Raw genomic sequence first — 21,556 nt, 5'->3', positions numbered from 1 at the left:
CATTAAAGAACATGTTTAAATATTCCATGTGCCTACAGTGGCTCAACTATAAGTTTATCAAGCGACGAGAATACTTTTTTTCCGGAAAAAAAAACATAAATAACGACTTTATTCGACTATTCCTTTTCTTCCTTGTGGGCCTGAGACGAGAGTTCAAGAGATTTCCACGACGCATGCGCGAGAACTGAACAAGAAGTATTAGAAGAAGAACGTCCTCTTCTCAGTTCTCGCGCATGCGTCTTGGAAATCTCTTGAACTCTCGTCTCCGGCCCACAAGGAAGAAAAGGAATAGTCGAATAAAGTCGTTATTTATGTTTTTTTTTCCGGAAAAAAAGTATTCTCGTCGCTTGATAAACTTATAGTTGAGCCACTGTAGGCACATGGAATATTCTTGACTTAAAAAGTGCATAGAGCTGCTTGTTTTATTTGTTGTTTGTTGATTTTCAAATATAAAACTAACCTGATCGTTTTCAATACTCATAATTCTATCTTCTGACTCGCTACAGTAGTTTTGACGGAACCAAATGCTTTTATACCAGGGGCTGCCAAGGGCGTGGTGAGCTCGCACCAAGGGCGTGATAGAGGTCCGTCATACAGTACCCTACGTCACAGAGTACCCCTACTTCAGGAGCTTTCCGTTTAACCTGAAGAGGGCAGCCCTCAGACTTTTTTACACCATATATTTGAAAATTAAAACACTTCAATGTATCAATGAACAGCATTTATGAAGCTCCATTCTTACAGATCATTAACTAAAAAAAGTTGTTTTAGTGTTTAGTTACCCTTTAAGGTTGAACCACTGTATTCACAGGACTATTTTAACGACGTCTTTACTACCTTTCCGGGCCTTAAAAGTGGTAGTTGCGTAGCTGTCAATGGAGGCTCAGAAAGCTCTCGGATGTCATCAAAAATATCTTCATTTGTGTTCCGAAGGTGAACGACATGAGGGCGCGTAATTAATGACAGAAATGTTATTTTTGGGTGAACTATCCCTTTAACCTTGTCTTTTGCTAACACACCTTTCAAAAAACAAATGTGGGCTGTCAATGTGTGTAAAGTTCTCACACACTAAACCTGCCTGTTATCTTGACAGCCCTTTAAAAAAAGTAGTTGTTCTTCCTGTTAGTTTATTAGTTTATGAACTTATAAGTTCTGACTTGGCATTTCTTGGAAATGTGATCAAATGCAGAGATAATAGTGACAGTTTGTGGAAACAAGGTTGCTGTTTGTTAGTGGTAGCTGTTCTAGACGTTGACTGTTCGTGGAATTTCCTGTGGTGTTGGTCAATAGTATTTCTGTGGATATACTGTAGTAGAAAGTGCTTTATTTGTCCTGTATTTCTCTATTGCTTCATTGTGTAGCCATCTTGTATAATGGAGTGCTACTAAATCATGTTTTCCTCCCATTTTAATAATTTGTTCTCCAAAAATGTAGTAAATTCTGTTATCATTTACTCACTCAGGTTTTGCCAAAACTGTATGACTTTTTGTCTTCTGTGGAACATTTTTTTCTGAAATGTCTCAGTGCTTGTTTTTGTCCATTCCATGGAAGTCTTTTGTGTTTCGCAGAAGAATGTCATACAGGTTTGAAATGACACGAGGGTGAGTAAATAATGACACTAACCCTTAAACTCTTTTGAACACACAGATCCTCGTCTTGAGGGATGGTTCACCCAAAAATTGAAATTCTATCATCATTCCATGCCAACATGTGGTTTCAAACTTGTTTAATGTTCTTCTTTCAGTGGAGCACAAAAGGAGAAAATTTGAGCAATTTGATTAATATTGTTATTATTGAATTGCAATGTCTGGGGACTGGACCTTCAAGCATCACAACACATATCAGCAGCCTGTATGACTCATGGCTAGATTTAATGTTCTTCAGTGGGCTGTTATCTCTTGAACTGCTCTGACTGGTTCTTTGAGGCAAAGAGATGAACTCAAGAATCAGTCTGACTTATGAACAAATCATTCAGACTGGTTTTGGGAACTGGATCAGCCAATTGAAAAGATCTGACTCAAAATAATGATTGACATCTCTACTTCTCTCATGCACTTGTTGTCCTAATGGTATTTATTTTGGATGTCCAGATTTTCATGGAATAATGACTTAAACTTGGCTTAAACAGTCTGTTGCTCACACAGTAACTGTATGCCTTCAGTAGACTTACTTCCTTTTTTGAAACTTGAACTCTCCAGTCTGCATTTATTCATTCAAAAAAAACACCATCAGTACAGAATTTAAAATGCTTCCTTTTGTGGTCCGCGGGAGTAAGAAAGTCATACAGGCTAGGAATGCCATGAGGGTGAGTAAATGATACAGAATTTTAATTTTTGGGTGAACTGTCCAGTAGAGGAAGCACAGTATCGTCATTGTCCCAATACAGGCTGGCAACAATATAGGATTCTGGTTGTTTCACCCACGTTTTTCACTCTGTAGTTCTATCTACAAAATACTTTTTGGTCACAATCATTGATTGTTCATAATGATTCTCCTGCTATTGAATTCTTACGGTGGAGTATTTGCGAAAATGTCACCAACTATCAATTTTCTTTTTGCGGTTTTCTGTTTTGCAGAAGCCAGAAGGAAGAGTGATGGATATGGAATGCTGTTAGATGGAGAAGGTGTTGAGAACCCCGTTGAGGACTGTTTTCATTCCAGTGATGAAGACGATGGAGAAAAAGAAGAGGGGCAGTCACAGATGAGTGGAGAAGAAACTCCAAGTCTGGACTGCAGTGGCTCCAGACCATTACTTCAAGACTCCGAAGACGATGATGAGCAAAGCCCCGCATCTTCGAGAAACCTCCAGATGTCTTCCGAATCCGAGGTACCAATTGAACACCAGTCCTCTCTGGTTTCAGTCCACACTCAGAACCACTCGCCAGCACTGGTGTCCCAAGCCCAACATCCAGGTGCGGATTCAGGCGTCGATGTCTTCTCCAAAGCTCCATTTCGGATCGGACAAGATGGGGACAGTGATGGAGATGTATTCGCCAATGCTCCTTTTGCTCGTCCCCCGGTTCAGCCTCAACAGCCTGATATTTTCCTCCAGGCCCCCTTTGGTAGGAAGAAGGAAACTTCTGGAAAGGTTTACACCAATCCACTGGCCCAGCCGGGATATTTACACCCCCATCCAGGTTCTTCCCTTGACGAGAGCATCCTCGGCCAAGTGACGCCTCTGCCCTTTCGACCCCAGGCACTTTCTAAGTATTCCAGACACTATGAAGGACCCGTGAACACCGAGCCTGAACACAAACCGAGCGGCGAGCATCATCACAATCTGACGTCTGATGTGGCTTCTGGTGACCCGTTTGTCTCAGCACCCTTCCACCTTAAAGGCCGTCATGATAAACGCTGAGAGAATAGCGTCTGAAACCACACCAGTACTTTCACCCCCTAAAAGATTTGAGTTCAACATAATAAAATGCTGTATACTGAGTGTAGTATATTGAAGAATGAAGCACATTCATGGCCTTTGGCTGTCTATCTCTGGGTAAACGTTTGATTTGTGACATCTTTTGCTACCTCAGATCATTCTCAAACTTCACTTCTGTCCTGTGTATCTACCACGTCAACAGAACACTCAACTGGTTTGTTGTTTAGCAAAAATTTTGAATCTTTTTCTATTATGAGCATGAGCTTAAGGAATTATTTCCACCATTATCAAATGTTTATATTATTCTCAATCTGGTTACCGATGGCATTTCTACTATCATGGTATACCAGGCAGTTTTGTATAGCTCAGGTCTGGCAGAGTCACACATCATAATAAAAAACAGGAAGCATCCTGTCCCAACAATTGATGATAAATAAAACATATTTAACAATTTGTATTTGTCTCTCAAACACACACACAAAGGGTTATCAGCCGACATTTCTTTTGGGCTGTGAAAATACTTTTACATTTTTAATTATTCTTTCCCTTCTTGAGGAAATGTTCAGTTCACATTTCACCCCAAATGCAAAAGAAAACAAAGCACCAGCTTTTAAGCACTATTAATATTTTTGAATTTTAACATGTCAATTTCATGACAAATATTTGCCATCTAAATTCTTATTACTGTAATGTTAAAATAATAAACTAATGATAGTTTTTTTACTGTTCTTTTTAAAAAAAAATCTGCATAAATTCAATTTACTTAATATTTGAAATAATACATTCTAGATTTATTTTGCAGTCTTGTTCCTGTAAACATGCTTAATTTTCATGAAAATAATGTATGTTAGAATGAAAAAAAAATTGTAATGGTCTTAAAGTGACCTGGACTGGTTATTTCTGTCAGATTCATTATTATATCTATATGTATGTTACATTTGCACAACTTAATAAGGAAATTGTTTCCCTAATAATCATGTTTAGCATGAAAGCCAATGAAAAGCAAGCAGATATAAGCTCTAAATATTGTATAAGCAACACCTGATCTCATGCACCGTGTTAATGGAAGAGCTGTGCTAGTGTACAGTATTTAATACAATCTTGTCATGTTTTGATTTTATTTAGCACATTAGTGTTGGGCTCATATTATACAGCTGAATGTTAAATCCAATTGATGCTGGATTATATTGCACACAACTGTAATAGAATGTTACTATTCAATGTAATATTTGTTTTGTAGCTATCAATGAACTGCACATTCCCTTTATTGTTTAAACAGGCAGCTCGAGCACCAAGATGCTGTTATCTCTGCTGTTCAAAACATCCCCTCAATCTCTTATTAAATGCAATATAGTATTTTCAAATTCAGTCCCAACCCATGAAACACTTAACTTTTGCTTCTCAGATTTTCAATGCACCTGTCGTCTTCCGTTTGCCTCCTCAGCATTTCATCCCTTAAATGCAAATGTGTAAATCAAGGCATTAAGGCTGTTGTTAATATACACAGGTGCATCTTACACTTTTTTTTACTATGATACTAAGAGTTATAAGGTGTAGTTTGTACTATGTGGGGTGAATTTTAGGTGTGTATCCACATTGCTCTTTGTGGAAATGTGTTTTATATGAGAGACTGGGGATTGTTCATGTTTTTTATGTCTAATGTTGAAACAGCCATGATTGCTTGGTGGCCTTGAATGAATTTGGAAGCACTTCTCTTTTGGAAATACTTTGAGCTATGCAAAACGCTCACTGGTGTAGAATCTCTATGTAATAAATGAAATGTGTTTAAAAGGTGTCATTGTAGTGATTTATTATACACCTAGTTTTTATTGTAATATTACAATATATTATAATTTGCTATATATTTCTTTTTTTTCTGTGCGTGTTAGTGTATATTGTATATACACATACACATATACTGTGTGTGTGTATATATATATACACACACATAACTATGTGTGTGTGTATATGTATATACAATATGTATATGTATATATACACACAGACACACACGCATGTATAATATATATTATTAAATAATAATTATAATGAAATAGTAATTATTAGTAGTAGGAGTAGTTCATTTCATAGGTTTTCAGTAGTAAAAAAAAAAACTTGTTTTCCCCATATCACTATTTCCAATGCCTCTTCTAAATTGTGCTTGTAATGCCCGACCAAAAAAAAGATCAGATCTTAAATTCATTGAAAGTCTTTGGGATGTGCTGGAGGAGACTTTACTGAGAGCTGGACTCTTGCATTGTCAGTACAATATCTTGTTTAAGATCGAATTAATAACAGTGTTTTTTTGTTTTGTTTTTGCTAAAATTGATGGCATGTCATCTGAGCTGAGGACTAATTCTCCCTTTTTCCTTCAGTTATTGCTTTATTTCCATATTCATCAATCATTGGCTCCTTCTTATGTGCCTACGTTTAAATCTCATGACAAACTTAATGAAATGTATATATATTTGAAATGAAAGATGTAAATTGTAGGCTACTGCATGTCACCTTACTTTGCTCAAGATAAAGACAAATTAAGTCCACACGTCATAAAAACAATATGGTTCTAACTACAGCTCGTTCCAACCGATGGTTCCAACTTTTGAGATGTAATTAGAACTATTGATAACGAGTCGTAACTTGCGACCATAATTGGCTAAAGATGCTTTTGGGAAACACACTACTGTCTAGATCAGTGTTGAGTGTAAATTGAGTCGAAAATTTCTGTAGTTCATCATTTGAAAGGACATTAATCCAAGGAAAAGAATAAACACTGCCATCTGGCGTTCTTATGATATACTGACTGTTTTTTGTGTGTTGCTTCTTCCTCCAGGGGGGGCTAGGCGGATCAGGAGCCGCACCAAAGCCTCTGTCTTCGGCCGCATTCAGTTTTTAAACGATTGTTTACTAGCAGGGGTTAAATTGGGATTTATCATGTGGGGGTGCTCTCCCTAGGGGGCTCTGGGGGTATACCCCCTCGTGAATAAAAAAAAAAAAAAAAACATTAAATAGCACTTTCTGGAGTGTTTTGTGCAAAGAAATGGAGAAATTGAGTATTACATGATATGTGAAAAACTGCAAGGTTAAGAGCATATACTTTGCATTGTTGTAGTATCAACAGGTATTAGGACATTTAGCATTTACATTACTGTTAATCAGTCATCACTTGATTACATATTGTATTACCTTGTTATGATATATAGTGACCCATACAATGTGCCAAACATAATGTGCCACATGAAGAGACAGTGCAGCATATGACAGTAGCAACAGCTGAGAAGATTTGGGTCTGTGGTGACCAGGTCCACCTCACAGACACTTCCTTCTCCCATTCTCTCTCTTTACTACTACAACAAAACACACACACTCATCCTACTCTGCATAATTTCTCATCAAGATATGCACAAGACACAAAAATAAAATCAATCTATCCTTGTGGAAAGGTTTCTTGGTAGCTAAATGTAGGTCTAGCAAGTCTTATATTTCTGTAATTCACACAGATCAAATACAAATATGCCGACTGAATATATTGCTAGTTTATTTTGAGTAGCCTGCTAGCAGTTCTCTCGGCAGTTTGCTGATAATCAGGTGCGTTCAGTAAAATGCTCAAAACATCTCCTGAGAAAAATCACACGGTCAACCTAGTCTTGGTTATTTAATTACCTTGTCATTCAAGGCCAGAGCACTTTTTGTACATTTCTGGAACTTTTCCGTGCTTCAACTTCCCGCGCAACTACGAATCTCCCAGGAATATTCATTATATATTGCTGCGTACATTTATCCGTGTCACCTAGATGCGCGTGCGCGAGCGGTGCGCGATCATGGTCGACTGACAACGAGATTAAGCAGCTGAACAAGAACACGGCCGTGTTCCGATTGTTCTCAGCTCCGCCGAGACAAAATAGACATGCCATTTCAAAAATCTTTAATTTATTGTCATAAATATGTTTTCAAAAGCATTACTTTCATCAAATTTTATGTGACATAATTTCCAGTAGGCAATTGACTGCAAACAAGCAGGCTTATGTGCCGGGGCTGAGCCCCGGAGAGCCCCGGCCCAATTTAACCACTGTTTACTAGTATATCGGAAGACATTCATAAACTCTAGTAATTAACAAAAATGACTGAAAAAATACTGATTCACACAAAATGTAATCGGCCTGTCATATCATCCGTTGGTTCCACGCGACAACACCTAGATATAGATGTGTAAATAATGATAAAACATCGAAGATTTAGAATAGAAAAAATATTGACACATAATTAAAAACGACGTCAAGACCACCAACACATGGAAACCAGTATCATCAGAGATGGCAAAATTGGCATCATAACGATTGCCCTGTATTCTTTTTTTTTCTTCTTTTTTCCCCCCTATAATTTCTGTGAGCGTTCTCTACGTCATCACTTCGCGACTTCAAAACAGTAGCTACTCGGGAGGAACCCACATGGTCAACTTAACTGTACTCTGTACTGTTTAATTGTTCATTTATGAAAGCTGTGCGTGAATACATGCAGTCATAATTTTTAAGTGAGTCAAATAAAGGTCTACGTGAAGCTGACACGAGCTAGGAGTACCTATAATGGCGCTATTTATGATAAACAGGTAACGTTATGCATATATTACAGTATTTGTTGATTGCTGCACATTTAGTTCACTGACACAGAACCTCTTAGAGTAAATTATTTGACAGTTAAATTATAAGTAATGGCTCTCACTCCAGATTACATCACAGTTAACGTTAGTTGTATAGTCTGGCATAGAATTGTCCGTTCATCTTACATTTCATCTGAAATGACTTAAAAATACTTCCTTCAAATTACTGTATAATAATCGACTGTATAATTGTATAGATTATTTGACTTCACTAAGTATTTATATTCTAAAATAATCTCATTGCCGAGTTAAAGTTAATTGGCGATTAAAATAATGAAAAATATACACATTCAAATAAAACATAAAATATAAAACAGTAAATAAACATAAAATATGCAGTTTCACTTTTACGTTGATATAATTTATTCTAAAATCTACATGTTGAAAAAAAATAGTTATTCTGTGTCAAATCATACAAATTTCGGAAATTTCCCCTGCTCAATTTTTTAATTGTGTTAATATTTTTTATGTTCAAAGACAAACAAAAAATAGTGATGAAAGACAAAATATTAAATGGCACAGATGTATATTTACTAAGTAATAAAAACACTTTTAACACTTTGCACACAGCTGATACTTTTTTCTTTTAAAGAGGAATATCTAAAAACAAATAATGTTAAAACTAGAAATGTATCTCCTTTTTTTCTATCAGCTCATTTTCATTGAACACACCTGCATGGGTGAAATAAATATTATTTTTCCAAAGTTTGCATGCCTCTAACTCATTAACCCATGCCTTTAACTTAATGCCTATAAAATTATTCAAGATATATTTATATCCTTCTAGATTCTTATTCCTAATATCCTAAAAAATTGAGCGGGGACCTCTGGTTGAGTTGACACGGAATGACCCAAAAGAAGTTTGTGTTATTTGTCAACAACCCATCATCCCATGTGACACCCTGTCTATTGATGTGTTGAATGTGATCAGGTATTTAGGGGAGGAGGAGGACAGTGAATCTAGCAGAGAGTCTCGATCCAGAGCTTTGCTGGCTAAACTTCAGGAGCAGGTCAAAGCCAGAGAACAGCAGAGCGTCTCAAACACGGCTGATGAAGATGAAGGCCATCAGGGTGAGAAAGAACCAAAGAAAAGAAAACGTGAACGGCAAGAGACTGAAAAAGTGCAGTGTAAAGCAAAGAAGAGTGAAAATGTTAAAAAAACAAATCTGGATGATGAAGCTGCAAGTTCAACTAAAAAGAAGAAAAAACGCAAAACATTGTCCAAGGAAAATGAGAGCGTCAATACAGGTAATGCTGGCTTACTACTATGTTTGATTGTTTTTAAATGAAACTAGTCAAGCTTGTTGATTTGTTTGGCTTAAAACGTTTTGGCACTTTTTAGCACAAATACGGTACAAATTGGTATTCCATTACTTTTCGTAAAACAATAAAGGCATAAATCCCATGTTGCTTAGAGAGAGAATGATTAAATAGGTTAGATAAACTATTGTCTAGTATTTCAAATGTAAGCTATGAATATGACGTTGCAAAATTTGCTGTATGAAATGCTAAAATATTATGTTTAGCTTACCATATTTTTGTAAAACCCTGTTACTGCAGTTGACTCCCCCCCTCCCCCCATTAATAAATTGAACACGCATAAAATTGTGATACCCAAGAAGTAATATCATTTGGAATGTTTTTTTTTTTTTTGCAGTATATCAATAAGACACGTAAATAATATTCCATTTTCTTAATCTTCACACAAATTTAGTGTTGGCTGCATTTATCAAGCTCTCAAGCATTCAACCCAGTCTAGGAAAATAATCATTTTTTTCTTATTTAAATAAAATAAACATTTTAGTGACTACTAATCAACATTTCCAAAACAACTAGCAAGGAAATTTACAACCCTGTTACCAATTCTACCATTTTATTTTTGTTGTTGTTTTTGCATTATTATTTATTTGTCAATATCTTTATTTTAACATTTATTGCTATAAAATAAAACCAGGATCTAAAAATCAGGTCAACTGTATTAAAGACTAATTTTTTTAGCAGGCAAGGGTTACACAAATTGCAAACCTCATATCAAATGATTAGTAAATAAAATAGCTCATAATGGCATTTACCGGTAAATAAAAGTTCTGATATGGGCAAAAACATTTTTTTTTAAACTTACTCATCACCTTTAACTGAGCATTTGTTGGGGGGAAAAATACTTTATTAAGAGTTTCGAACTCTATCCTGTACTGTTTTTGTGGAAATTGCTTTATACAGAAAACTATCATTCATTATAGGAGATAATGAATCGGATCATGAGAAGTCTGTGGAAATCACAGAAAAAAGTGAAAGTGACCCAGAGGAAAGTAAGAAGACTGAAAAAGCTGTGGACCCTCTGATCGGTCAGTTCCATGAAGAGGCAGAAAACAACACTTCCCAGACCGCCTTCCACATCCTGGGTGGGTTCAAAGAGAAGGCCGTCCAAAAGGTAGCACTTATGTGTTTAAAATATGTTTAAGTTCTGAATGAAACTGTATTTGAGTGTAATGTCTTTGTAAAGAGCTGTTTTGGTGCTATTGCAGGTCAGAAGAGTATTGCCTCAATGGTTGGCACAGCCTGACGTCATTCAGAGGGACATGAAGAATAACCTCATTCCCATCAGTCAGGTGCCAGGCATCTGTCCGATACTGCTGAAGAAATTACAAGCTAATGGGATACAGAGCTTCTTTCCAGGTAAGAGGGGATGATAATTCACTGGCATTGTATTAAATACAATGCAGGAAGATGAACAACCAAATCTTGACCACATTAGTGGAGAATCTGGGGCCAGATTCAAAAAACATTCCTTAAAAGAAAATTCGACTTATCTGCTATTTTCTGCTTATTTTAGAAACTTAAGAAAAAAGATAAGAACTTTTAAACGTAGTGTATACCCAAAAACTTTTCTTATTTTCTTTATTTTCTTATCTTTTTTCACTCAAAAATGAAATTTCTGTCATTAATTCCTCACCCTCATATCTTTTCAAATCCGTAAGACTTTAAATAATCTTCAGAACACAAATGAAGATCTTTTTGATGAAAACTGAGAGATTTCTGTCCCTCTATAGGCAGCTGCGCATCTGACACTTTGACACTTCAAAAAGTTCATAAAGAGATCGTAAAACTAATCCGTATGTATTGACCGATTTAGTCCAAATTTTCTGAAGAGACTCGATTGCTTTATATGATGAGCAGATTGAATTTAGGCTTTTAAGATTGTTCAAGTATTTATTTTCCTGAAAAGAAAGTTCTAAAAAATCATGGTAAATAACATCTTAAAGTTAGGATAACCTCCTACCTGTCTTAAATCCCCAAAGTTAAGTTTAATTAATTTATTGGGCTGTTTCAAATATTAAAGTCCCCCTGTAGTCAATAATTTTATCCCTTAATACTCAACTTTGATCACCAAAATGACATGAGTAAACGTTTTTCCTTAAAAAAAACATTCATCATGCCTTAAAATAGCTTGAACTTAGTTCTACACCCTTGCCTCATTTAGTATATGCTGTTCTATAAATGTGCAAATTAGTCCCGCCTCCACTCACTCACACCAGCTCAGAGATCCACTCGTCGATGTGATTGGTTACAAGGTAGTTTGTGACGTCAGAAACACCAGCGATTTCAAACCTCGTTTTTGAGACTGTCTTTGGTTCACTGCAGTTTTAAAGAGAAAATATTCAGCAATGGTGTTGACTCATGATGAATTTGCATAGGGTTTGTCTTAAAGCACATTAAAAACACCACATATACATATAAACAACATTAAAAGCTTGATTTTCACCACTGGGGGACTTTAAGCATTACAACATAACACTAGCTACGTATAATTCATATTAATAGTACCAGGAATGTGGACGAGGAATGTGACACCCGATCGATCATCACAACATGATCATGAAAGTCACTCTAGATCACTCTGGAAAGAGCGCAAGACAGACGAAGCACAAATGAGTGGGATAAACGTCTGCATCTTTAGACAGGCTCTTTAAAATAGTTATTTAAACTAAATAATTAAGTTAAATAAACGGAGTAATTAACTCCCGTTAAGCCAATCACTACAAAATAGTCTGTGCTCTTATTATGATAACTACAGTAATCTGCAGGCAATTAAAAAAAACATTGAATGTTCACAAGAACCCATGACCTTGATGATGCTAGCGCTGTGCTGTGTTTGTGCTGGTGTTTTTCAGTTCAAGCTGAGGTCATCCCTGCCGTTCTCGACAGCGTGAGCTCAGGGCTGCTGTTGGGTCCCGGGGGCTACAGGCCCAGAGACATCTGTGTTTCTGCACCTACAGGGAGTGGGAAGACATTGGCGTTCGTCATACCTATTGTACAGGTACAAACAATGAATTACATTCGAATGTATTATTATTTCTCTCTCTAAAATATTGGCATTGAACCTGTGACTTAGTGGTTAGCACATGTGCTCTTGAGTGTGTTTCCTGCTAGTGGAATGACCTGCCAAACTCAACCCAAGCATTTTACAAGAAACAGCTAAAGATGCATATTTTTTTGCCAACACTTGACCCATTAATACTAATACTTTCTATTCTCTTTCTGTTCTATCAATTTTTTATTGAAAAATAACTATTTTCTATTTAATATTAAAAATACATTTTATTCCTGTGATCAAAGCTGAATTTTCAGCATCATTACTCCAGTTCTTAACGTCACATGATCCTTCAGAAATCATTCTAATATGCTGATTCTGCACTCAAGAAACATTATTATCGATGTTGAAAAAAGTTAAGCTGCTTAATATTTTTTGAACAATATTTATTTGAAATAGGAATCTTTTGTAACATTATAACGGTCTTAAATGGCTTCTAAATATTCAGCTTTGCATTTTATTTACAATTACAAATGACATTTTACATTAAAACAGAAAGTAGTTATTTTAAATTGTAATAATATTTCACAATAGTACTTTTGGTAGCACTTTATATTACAGTCCTGTTTTGCTTGAACATACTATGTACTTATTGTGGTAATGACACTAACTGAGTAAAACCCCTGAACCTACCCCTAAATCTTAACCTAACCCATGTAGTTACCTAACATTACCCTTAGTACTTTTGTGGGTAAGTACATTGATAGTCCACGTACTGTGAAATAAAGTGCAACCCTCGGTGAGCATAGAGACTTCTTTCAAAAACATTAAAAAAAATTAAATAATTACAGATTTTTGACTGTACAGACTATAAACAAAAGTGGCAAAAGGCCAAAGATTAAAAAAATAAAAAGATTAAATTATTAGATATTTTTTTATATATATATGCGTTTGCTAACGCAGGCGTTGTCCAAGCGTGTGGTGCGAGAGATCCGTGCACTCGCTGTACTGCCCACTAAGGAGTTAGCACAACAGGTAATGATTATTACTCATTAATTATTTATCAATTATCTACATATCCACTTAATCTACAAATCTGCCTATATTCATTGTTCATCCTTGATTTCAACCCCACAGGTGTCAAAGGTGTTCAGCTCGTACACTGAGGGCAGCAGTCTAAAGGTGGTCATGATCGCAGGCCAGAAATCATTTGCTGCAGAGCGAGCAGCGCTCTCTGAAAACAGGTGAGTGTGTTTGTAGGCTCATGGATGAATAATTCTGTATTATACATTTTTAAGGGCAGACAAGTAATTTGTTTAGGTCAATTTTTAAAGAAAGACTCCACGCCTGCGCACATATATATTCAGTCACGCATACCAATAGACTAAACAGGTAATACACAAGTGCACACTGTCAGCGTTTTCACAGGTTTGCGTTTTTAAAGCTTTTAAAAATATATATGTCTATATATATCTGTTACTTTAATTTCCTATTATCACTGTAAAGCTGCTTTGAAACAGTCCATATTTTTAAAAGCGCTATATAAATGAAGATGACTTGACTTGACTCATGGATAGAGTTGCACGGTTTTGGATAAATTGTGAATCGCAACATTTTTGTTTCAAATAGAGATCACGTTTCTGAACAGACTACTAAACAAAGTAGAATGGAATTTACTAGAGGTTCTAACAAAATTATTTGCTGTAGTCTTTTTTAATTTTTTTTTTTAAATGGGTTAGAGTGAATGATTCAATGACTCACTCATAAATACTTTTTTTCATCATTCATCATAATTTTTTTCATTACTGGATGAATCGGCGTCTCTGAACGAATCTCTTGAATGAATGATTCATTGACGAATATGTGTTTTAACAGTAACTTGTCGACTCGCCACCTAGTTGTGTAATGATGTAATCGATTCCATCATTATTTAAAGCGCCAAGTTACTTTCAAGGTTGTTTGTTGTATTTGCTTCTGTAGGCATTAGTGTTTACATCTGAACGTTAATGCTCCGGTGTGATTTTGTCAAAGTTTTAATAGACAAGCTGAATCGTAGTCATTTAGGAATGAGATCGTGTAGGTGTTTGGTTCGAGATTGCGATCTTTTAGAAATTAATCGTGCAGCTCTACTTCGAGTCGCCTAGAATATGTTACTAATGACCACCCAGAGTAGGTGAAACTTGATGAACAGTTAGTAACACCCAGTAGTAACTTCACTCATCTCCAAGAGTTTAACCTTTGCGTCTTTGTATAGGGGAAGTATAAGCCACAGTTTGGCAGATATAGTCGTTGCCACACCGGGCCGACTGGTGGATCACATCAATAAAAACAACAACTTCAGTCTACAACACCTACGATTCCTGGTGAGCATCAGCACAAATCTACATCTAAATCTGAAACAACATTCAGTGAAATCCTATGAAGAGAAAACTAAAGCAATAAACACAATTATATTTCTGTTTAAAGACCCCTATAGATCAAAATGGGAGTCTTGTTGAGTTTAATTCAGTTTTCTTAGCTTTGAGGTTATCTAAATGCTATTATACTCATTAATGTTGACTAAATGACCTTAAGCAGATATATAGTACATTACTGTTCAATAGTTTGAACATTTTAATACTTTCATTAAGCAAAAACACATTCAACTGAGGATTGAGGAATTACAGTAAGGATTGAGGAAGGAAAAGAGGTAGAGGGAATTACAATAATCAAATTGCAAAGTGATAAAAGTGTCAATAACTTTCTCCAAATCCTAAAAGGACAATATCAATGTTTAAGAACGAAGTTTAGAAATGTACAACTGATACAAACAACTCTTTTTTTTTTAACAAGAGTCGATTTGTTTGACTAATAAAAAAGTCAAGAATAACACAGATTTGTTACTTGAGGCTCAATAAATGGAAAATGATAACCAAGATTATTGACAAAACCGCATCTAGATTAAGTAGAACCAAGATCATTAGCTCTGTTGAGGGAAGTTATTTGCTAACCACTTTTTATATCAAGACAGTCCAGCAAAGGCTAATTAGAATCACTAGACTTCAGAGGAAGATATAGCACTTTTTCAGCCGCATACAAATGAAAGGAAATATTGTGTTTCCTGATAATATTTCCGAGGGGAAGCATATACAGATTAAAGAGAATCGGCCCTAGAATGGAGCCCTGAAGGACCCCACTGACAATAGGAGCTAGGGTTAATGCGAATTTAACCACAGCTACAGAGAAAGTCCTTAACATATCATTAAGGCTAACTAAACCACTGTTATGTTGTGTTCATTTTGTTTTTCACTTTTCTCTATCATGGTATTATTCTATGTTCTGTATAGAAAGTATGCATATAATAATGTGTATGTTGCAGATTATTGACGAGGCAGACAGAATGATTGACAGCATGCATCAGTCCTGGCTCGGTCAGGTGACTAAAGCAGTGTACAAAAGCCCAGGTGACACACAGACGTCTTTCTTCAGGAGAATAGTGCCTGGACCAATCACAGTGGCAAGGTAGGATGTCATCTGCTTTGTCCATTATTTAGAACAAAGATTTTCAAACCCCACCCACACTATAAGCCAACCTATTTCGACAATCTCTGTGCATTCCTTAATGTTAAACTTTCAAGTAACCTGGGTCTTGCTCAAAGTAATACACCTGCCACAACTAGAACCTGTGACCTGTATTTTCCATTAATTAACTAACCTCTGGTGGCCTTCCACAATCTCGAAAGTACATTTACACCTCTCATTTAAACATAAAAGCTCTCTAAAATTGTGTCTTGGCCCATTGCTTTGGCAAAGCATCTGTCAGTCAAACTAAATTTGAAATCAAAGTATGGCATTTTTTTGTGCCCTTTTAATTCAGCTCATGATCCGGTGTTTTAGAGCAGCTCAATCCACGTCCTCATGTGCTGCGAGTTTCAGCTACGCTTTTTCACATTCACAATTTTTTTTGGACATATGATTACAGCATTTCACTAGATTTGTTATGATAAGCATCTGTAAACCTGTTTTAAACTTTGAAAAACTCAGAAAAGCTTGGAAGTGAAGAAATTGAGACAGTATTGTAATTTTACCTTAGTAAACTAATAAATAATATAATTATTATGAAATGTATTTTTCATTTACAATTTTTTCACAGTGCATTTGTATTAAAAATTACTATATAATTGTCTTAGGAATAATAACAACAACAATACTAATAATAATAATATTTATAATAATAATAATGGCCCAGTCCACCCACCAACGGTCTGTGGGAAACATTGCTGTGACTGTTGCACTGTTAGTCTCAATCATGCAGTGTAAAGCTCAATGTTTATGTCTGTTTGTTTGTTTGTATGTATGTAAGTTTGTCTCCGCCACAGATTCCTCTGCAGAAGTTGCTGTTTTCAGCCACTCTCACACAAAACCCTGAGAAACTACAACTGCTGGACCTGCACCAGCCTCGACTCTTCAGTTCCACACACACCTGTTCAGAGACCTCCACTCAAAGCCAGGACACGTTTAACTTCCCTCAGGGCCTCTCTGTGAGTTTAACAACATTTCCTGAACCATGTGATCTACACTGGTACAGTTCTCCTGTGCACACCTATTACATATGTGAATGTCTTATGCAGGAGTATTACGTCTCCTGCACCCTAAGCAACAAACCGCTCCTCATCCTTCACTTCCTGCTTCGGCTCAAGTTCAGTCCTGCTTTGTGCTTCACAAACTCCAGAGAAGGAGCACACCGGTAATGATGCATTTGAAGCTCCAGCACGATGCAGATGTAGGACTATTTATTCACAGGGCTCCAGGCCCTGACTAAAATAGTTGAAAACAATGAATAGAAATCTAGTCACCACTGGCAATAGAACTGAAAATCTGATTAATTTACCCAAAAAAAAATTTTCATTCAGTCCATTTAACTGAATCAATTTAGCAATTTGTTTACGTTATTAATTAAAAGTGTTTATTGATGTGCCGACATGACATTAATTACATTACATTAATTATCTTAGAGTAATACTGTATGTTGATAAATATTGTTGATTATTCTGCAATATGCCATACAGTATCTGTTTTATTATGATTTGTGTATATATATATATATATATATATATATATATATATATATATATATACAGTTTGTAGACTATATAAAGTTTCGGTAAGATTTTTCTAAATAAAAAGTATTTTATGCACATTAAAAATATAGTAAAAACAAATATTGTGAAATATTATTACAGTTTTAAATATATTATAAATATTATTTAAAATAATTAAGTATTATTACAATTTAAAATATCAATTTGAATGAATTTCAAAATGTAGTTTATTTATGTGATGCAAAGCTGAATTTTTAACATCGTTACTCGTCACATGATCCTTCAGAAATAATTCTAATATGATGATTTACTGCACTTAACTTCTGCAAATGTAAAATACTTGACTGTCATTTTTTTATTTTTGTTTCTTTCAATTTAATGCATCCTTGCCAAATAAAAGTATTAGTTTCTTTAAAAAAAAAAAACTTAGGTAGTAAATACCTAATTTATGGGTATATATTATTTTTTTCATTAACTAATTTAATGAAAAGTGGAAAACATGTCTTTAAATATGTATTTTAAACTTGCAGATTAAAGTTATATGATTGCGTAAAAGTGATAGAAGATTTGAGATGTGGATCTGGTCTGGTATGGATATAAAATATACATTTTATTTATTCAGTTAATTATACTTTTGATTATAAAAAACTTTGGAGCAGCCCTGTTAAGACGAACATGGAAGATGTGGTGACTAAATAAAGTATTTTGGCTCCTAAATGTTTCATTTTAGAAACCATTGACTTCCTAGACATTTTTATAGTCTAGAGGAGCCCCGAGGTATTTCCTTTTAATATTTATGTGTATTATTAATCATGAATAATTCACGAGGATGCGAAGTCATCCACATCAAGGAAAAATAAAAAAAGTTTTGGCTGTGAAAAAAATAGTTTTGGCTGTGATCAACTGCCTGTACAACTTCTGTGTTTTTGTCTGACTAGACTTTATTTGCTGGTGAAGCTGTTTGGCGGTGTGGAAGTGGCTGAGTTTTCCTCTCGTCTGAGCCCAAGTGAACGACAAAAAACACTGAAAGACTTTGAGCAAGGGAAGATCCCACTGTACGTATGCTTTAATAATGTTCAAAAATAATGCACACAATGTTAAAGCCCATATATATATATATATATATATATATATATATATAATATATAATATATACACAGTGTAATGGGTGTATTAGGTAATGCTTTGCTGAGTAAATAATTTCTGTAATTTAATTTATTTTCCCTGGAAAAAGTAAAGTAAGGGATTAATCTCTTTCTGTAATTTAATTATAGTTATAGTACTGGTCAAAAGTTTGGAAACATTAATGTTTTTCAATAGTAGTCTCTTGATCTCACCAAGGCTGCATTAACTTGATCAAAAATACAGGAAAAATAGTAATATATTTTGTAAAATTGTTGTAATATATTTTAAAATGTAATTTATTCCTGTGATGGCAACGCTGCATTTTTATAATTTTTATTTTTTTATTTGTTTTTTAATGTAATCTTCTCCCTTTAAATATAGAGAGAAGAATAATTTGTGCAATTTAATATTATTTATATGAAGAATTAAAAAGCAGTTTCATGTTTATGCTTCAACTGGTCGAGGTTGATGTGGTATTTAGAAAGTAATTAGTAATAAGTAATGCGATACTTTCTAGAGGTAGTAGTTATTACAGTAATATAATTAAACTGTTGAGCTAATTACATTTGCAATAAATTACTTTTTAGTTACTTACCCAAACTGTGTATACATAAATATTTTTAGTGTGTCTGTAATGATGAAATATTGGTGATGTTTTTCATGTCAGGTTGATAAGCACAGATGCTGCTGCCAGGGGCATTGATATCAACAGCGTAAAATGTGTCATTAATTATGATGCCCCTCAATACATCCGAACATACATTCACAGGCAAGTCAAAATATTACTCGAAAGACCCAGTAAATCCACTGATTTGATCGCAGAATTATGATTTTCATATCCATCAGCGTATCTTTACCGCATTTTGACTTGCAGGGTGGGCAGAACAGCGAGAGCAGGGAAAGCTGGGTCGGCGTTCACCTTCCTTTTAAAAGTGCAGGTCAGGTTTTTCTCATAACGGGAATGAAATCCTAGCAATTGTGATTTAGGTTGTTGTTTCAATCAATTATCAAAGTTTATTATGAGCAAAAAACAATTTGCATGTACAAATAAATAATTATGGGTGACTGATTGACTGATTGTCATGTAAATTGAGCTTGAATACCTTTAGCCTTTGTTCATGTTTCAGGAATCGAGGTTTTTGAAGATGGTGTCAGATGCTGGCAGTCCTGGCATAAAGAGGCAGCTTGTGCAACCAGAAAGTCTTAAAGGCATGGAGGCTCGCTATGAGCAAACACTGGCTGAGCTTGGCAAAGCTGTGAAGGTAAAAGCAAGGCTGCAGAGCTGTCTGAGACTTTATTGGCAGGTTTTCCAGACATGGATTAAACCTATTCCTGGATTACAGAAGTGCTTTTACTGTTGGACAAGGTTTGGTGTTTGTCTGGGGAACCTAAATTATGCATGTTTACACTGAAGGTTTTTGCAGAATTCAGAATTTAAGAATCGCTCCATCCTCCAAATTCATGAGTGTGATTATAAATTGGATTGACAGAAATATGAATTTACTAAATTGCATTAAATTAAGCCACTTGGGGAATCTCATTAGTCCAAAATATAACTAATTAATTTAATTCATTGAAAGTTAATTTGTTTCTTTATTTTATTATAAATATGTTATTTTGATTGATTTTGCTCATTTGTTCTCTGATATGTTTTATATTTTAGGCATATTTTTTCAGAAATACACTAAATTCATTACGGTTAAAATATATCATATATAATTGAATACAGCACCACAGAACTTCCACCGCTTTCCACCATTATTTTCAGATAACATGATAAAATTAAATAAAAACATAAATTTTTTGAAACAACATTAAATCAAAATGTAAAAGAATTACTGATATATATTAATATTTGGTTCCATTTTGAAGGCTTTGGGGTAAATTCTGGGGAATGATTGTCCATAAAATGAAAGTTCATTATATAATGTATGATATTTATATTATTATATTATTACATTATAATTATATTAAACACATTTTTTTATAGGTGGCATTTCAAACAATGGTTATTGCCATCTTTTGTTTATTAGTGATAAAATATATTCTTAACTATAGCAGCTACATGCATTTTCAAAACCTTAAATTCAAAATTGAGTTACAATGGGTTAGGGTTAGTAAATGCTACAGTAAAAACCTGTTAATTTGCTAATTACTGTAAGTTACCTTACTATATATGGTGAAAAACTGTACATTTTTTCAGTTTTGAAGTACTGGCCATGTTTTATGGACAGGTCACTTATAATGAACTTTGATTCCATCTGTATTATCATGGTAGTTATCAGTACATTTTTAGTTTGAAAAGGAGATTTTGGTTGTTAACGTACATAAACGGTTGTAAAATATAAACAGGCACCAATCTGTAATACCAGAAATATTGTCACCATATCTTTTATGTTGATTTTTTGGCAACCACAACAACTGCTGTCTTTCTACTGTTAACTTAACAGGATATATTTTACAGTGTTTGTACATAGCCACTGCTGACTCAGACTTATCTTTTGTGTAACTTAACTAATGTTGGTATTTCTTTGTTTTTAAGGAGGAAAAAGCGAGGAAGCGTTTCTGAGCAGGAATTGACTGAGCTATACATCTGTTTGTCTTTGAGTTATGATTTCATGCCTTGTTTCTTACAAAAATGCAATATCTGAACTATAATGTAATGAGCTACAAATGTTTTTTTTTTAAATGTGAAAAGACTCAAGCTTGTGTTTTAATGCTTTGAAATTAAAATGGTAAATTGTATGCCACAAAGAGCAGTATGAAAAAGAAATGAAGCGTATGAATGACTAGAGACCATCACTTAAAGCGGCACTATGCAGGATTTCTGTTTTTGTCAAACAGCGATCCCTAGAGTCGCTGTAGAGTACTTGTATTTAACGTTACTGTCGTAAACACCACTCACGCAGAGCATATCTGCACTCACGGCCTCTGCACTTCATAATAATAAAGTAGCCTACCGTGTCAGGCTTACCTGAGCCTAAATGCCAGATGACACCAATAAA

General features: G+C 34.9%; 2 protein-coding genes across 11 annotated transcripts in view; both read left to right on the top strand.

Annotated features, from left to right (window-relative positions):
- Positions 1-5,167, top strand: part of aak1a (AP2 associated kinase 1a) — a 76,129-nt gene extending 70,962 nt beyond the window's left edge. For all 10 annotated transcript variants that reach the window (XM_077223770.1, XM_077223769.1, XM_077223768.1 and 7 more), the window contains one exon: positions 2,577-5,167. In XM_077223770.1, the coding sequence (XP_077079885.1) occupies positions 2,577-3,358 (782 nt within the window). In that variant the 3' untranslated portion in view covers positions 3,359-5,167. The remainder of the gene's footprint in view (positions 1-2,576) is intronic.
- Positions 5,168-7,739: 2,572 nt separating this feature from the next.
- ddx51 (DEAD (Asp-Glu-Ala-Asp) box polypeptide 51) lies at positions 7,740-21,324 on the top strand. Its single transcript, XM_077223813.1, has 16 exons — positions 7,740-7,982; positions 8,965-9,281; positions 10,274-10,464; positions 10,559-10,709; positions 12,206-12,351; positions 13,309-13,380; positions 13,483-13,589; positions 14,600-14,708; positions 15,704-15,846; positions 16,688-16,865; positions 16,956-17,071; positions 18,365-18,481; positions 19,219-19,320; positions 19,426-19,489; positions 19,679-19,813; positions 21,094-21,324. The coding sequence occupies exons 1-16, from the start codon at positions 7,960-7,962 to the stop codon at positions 21,118-21,120; spliced, it is 1,998 nt and encodes a 665-aa protein (XP_077079928.1). The 5' UTR covers positions 7,740-7,959; the 3' UTR covers positions 21,121-21,324.
- The last annotated feature ends 232 nt before the right edge of the window (positions 21,325-21,556 follow it).

The sequence above is a fragment of the Siphateles boraxobius genome, unplaced genomic scaffold (genome assembly GCF_051911475.1).
Source record: "Siphateles boraxobius isolate OS27281-9 unplaced genomic scaffold, OSU_SipBor_1 9, whole genome shotgun sequence".
NCBI lineage: Eukaryota > Metazoa > Chordata > Actinopteri > Cypriniformes > Leuciscidae > Siphateles > Siphateles boraxobius.
The sequence above is the reverse complement of the archived record's forward strand: the minus strand, read 5'-3'. Positions and strand labels throughout refer to the sequence as shown.

Excerpts from the sequence above, each read along its gene's own strand:
- ddx51 (XM_077223813.1), top strand. The coding sequence starts at position 7,960 with ATGGCGCTATTTATGATAAACAG. Across the intron at positions 10,710-12,205 it reads GATACAGAGCTTCTTTCCAG|TTCAAGCTGAGGTCATCCCT; the intron begins GTAAGAGGGGAT and ends GGTGTTTTTCAG. Across the intron at positions 17,072-18,364 it reads TCCAGAGAAGGAGCACACCG|ACTTTATTTGCTGGTGAAGC; the intron begins GTAATGATGCAT and ends TTGTCTGACTAG.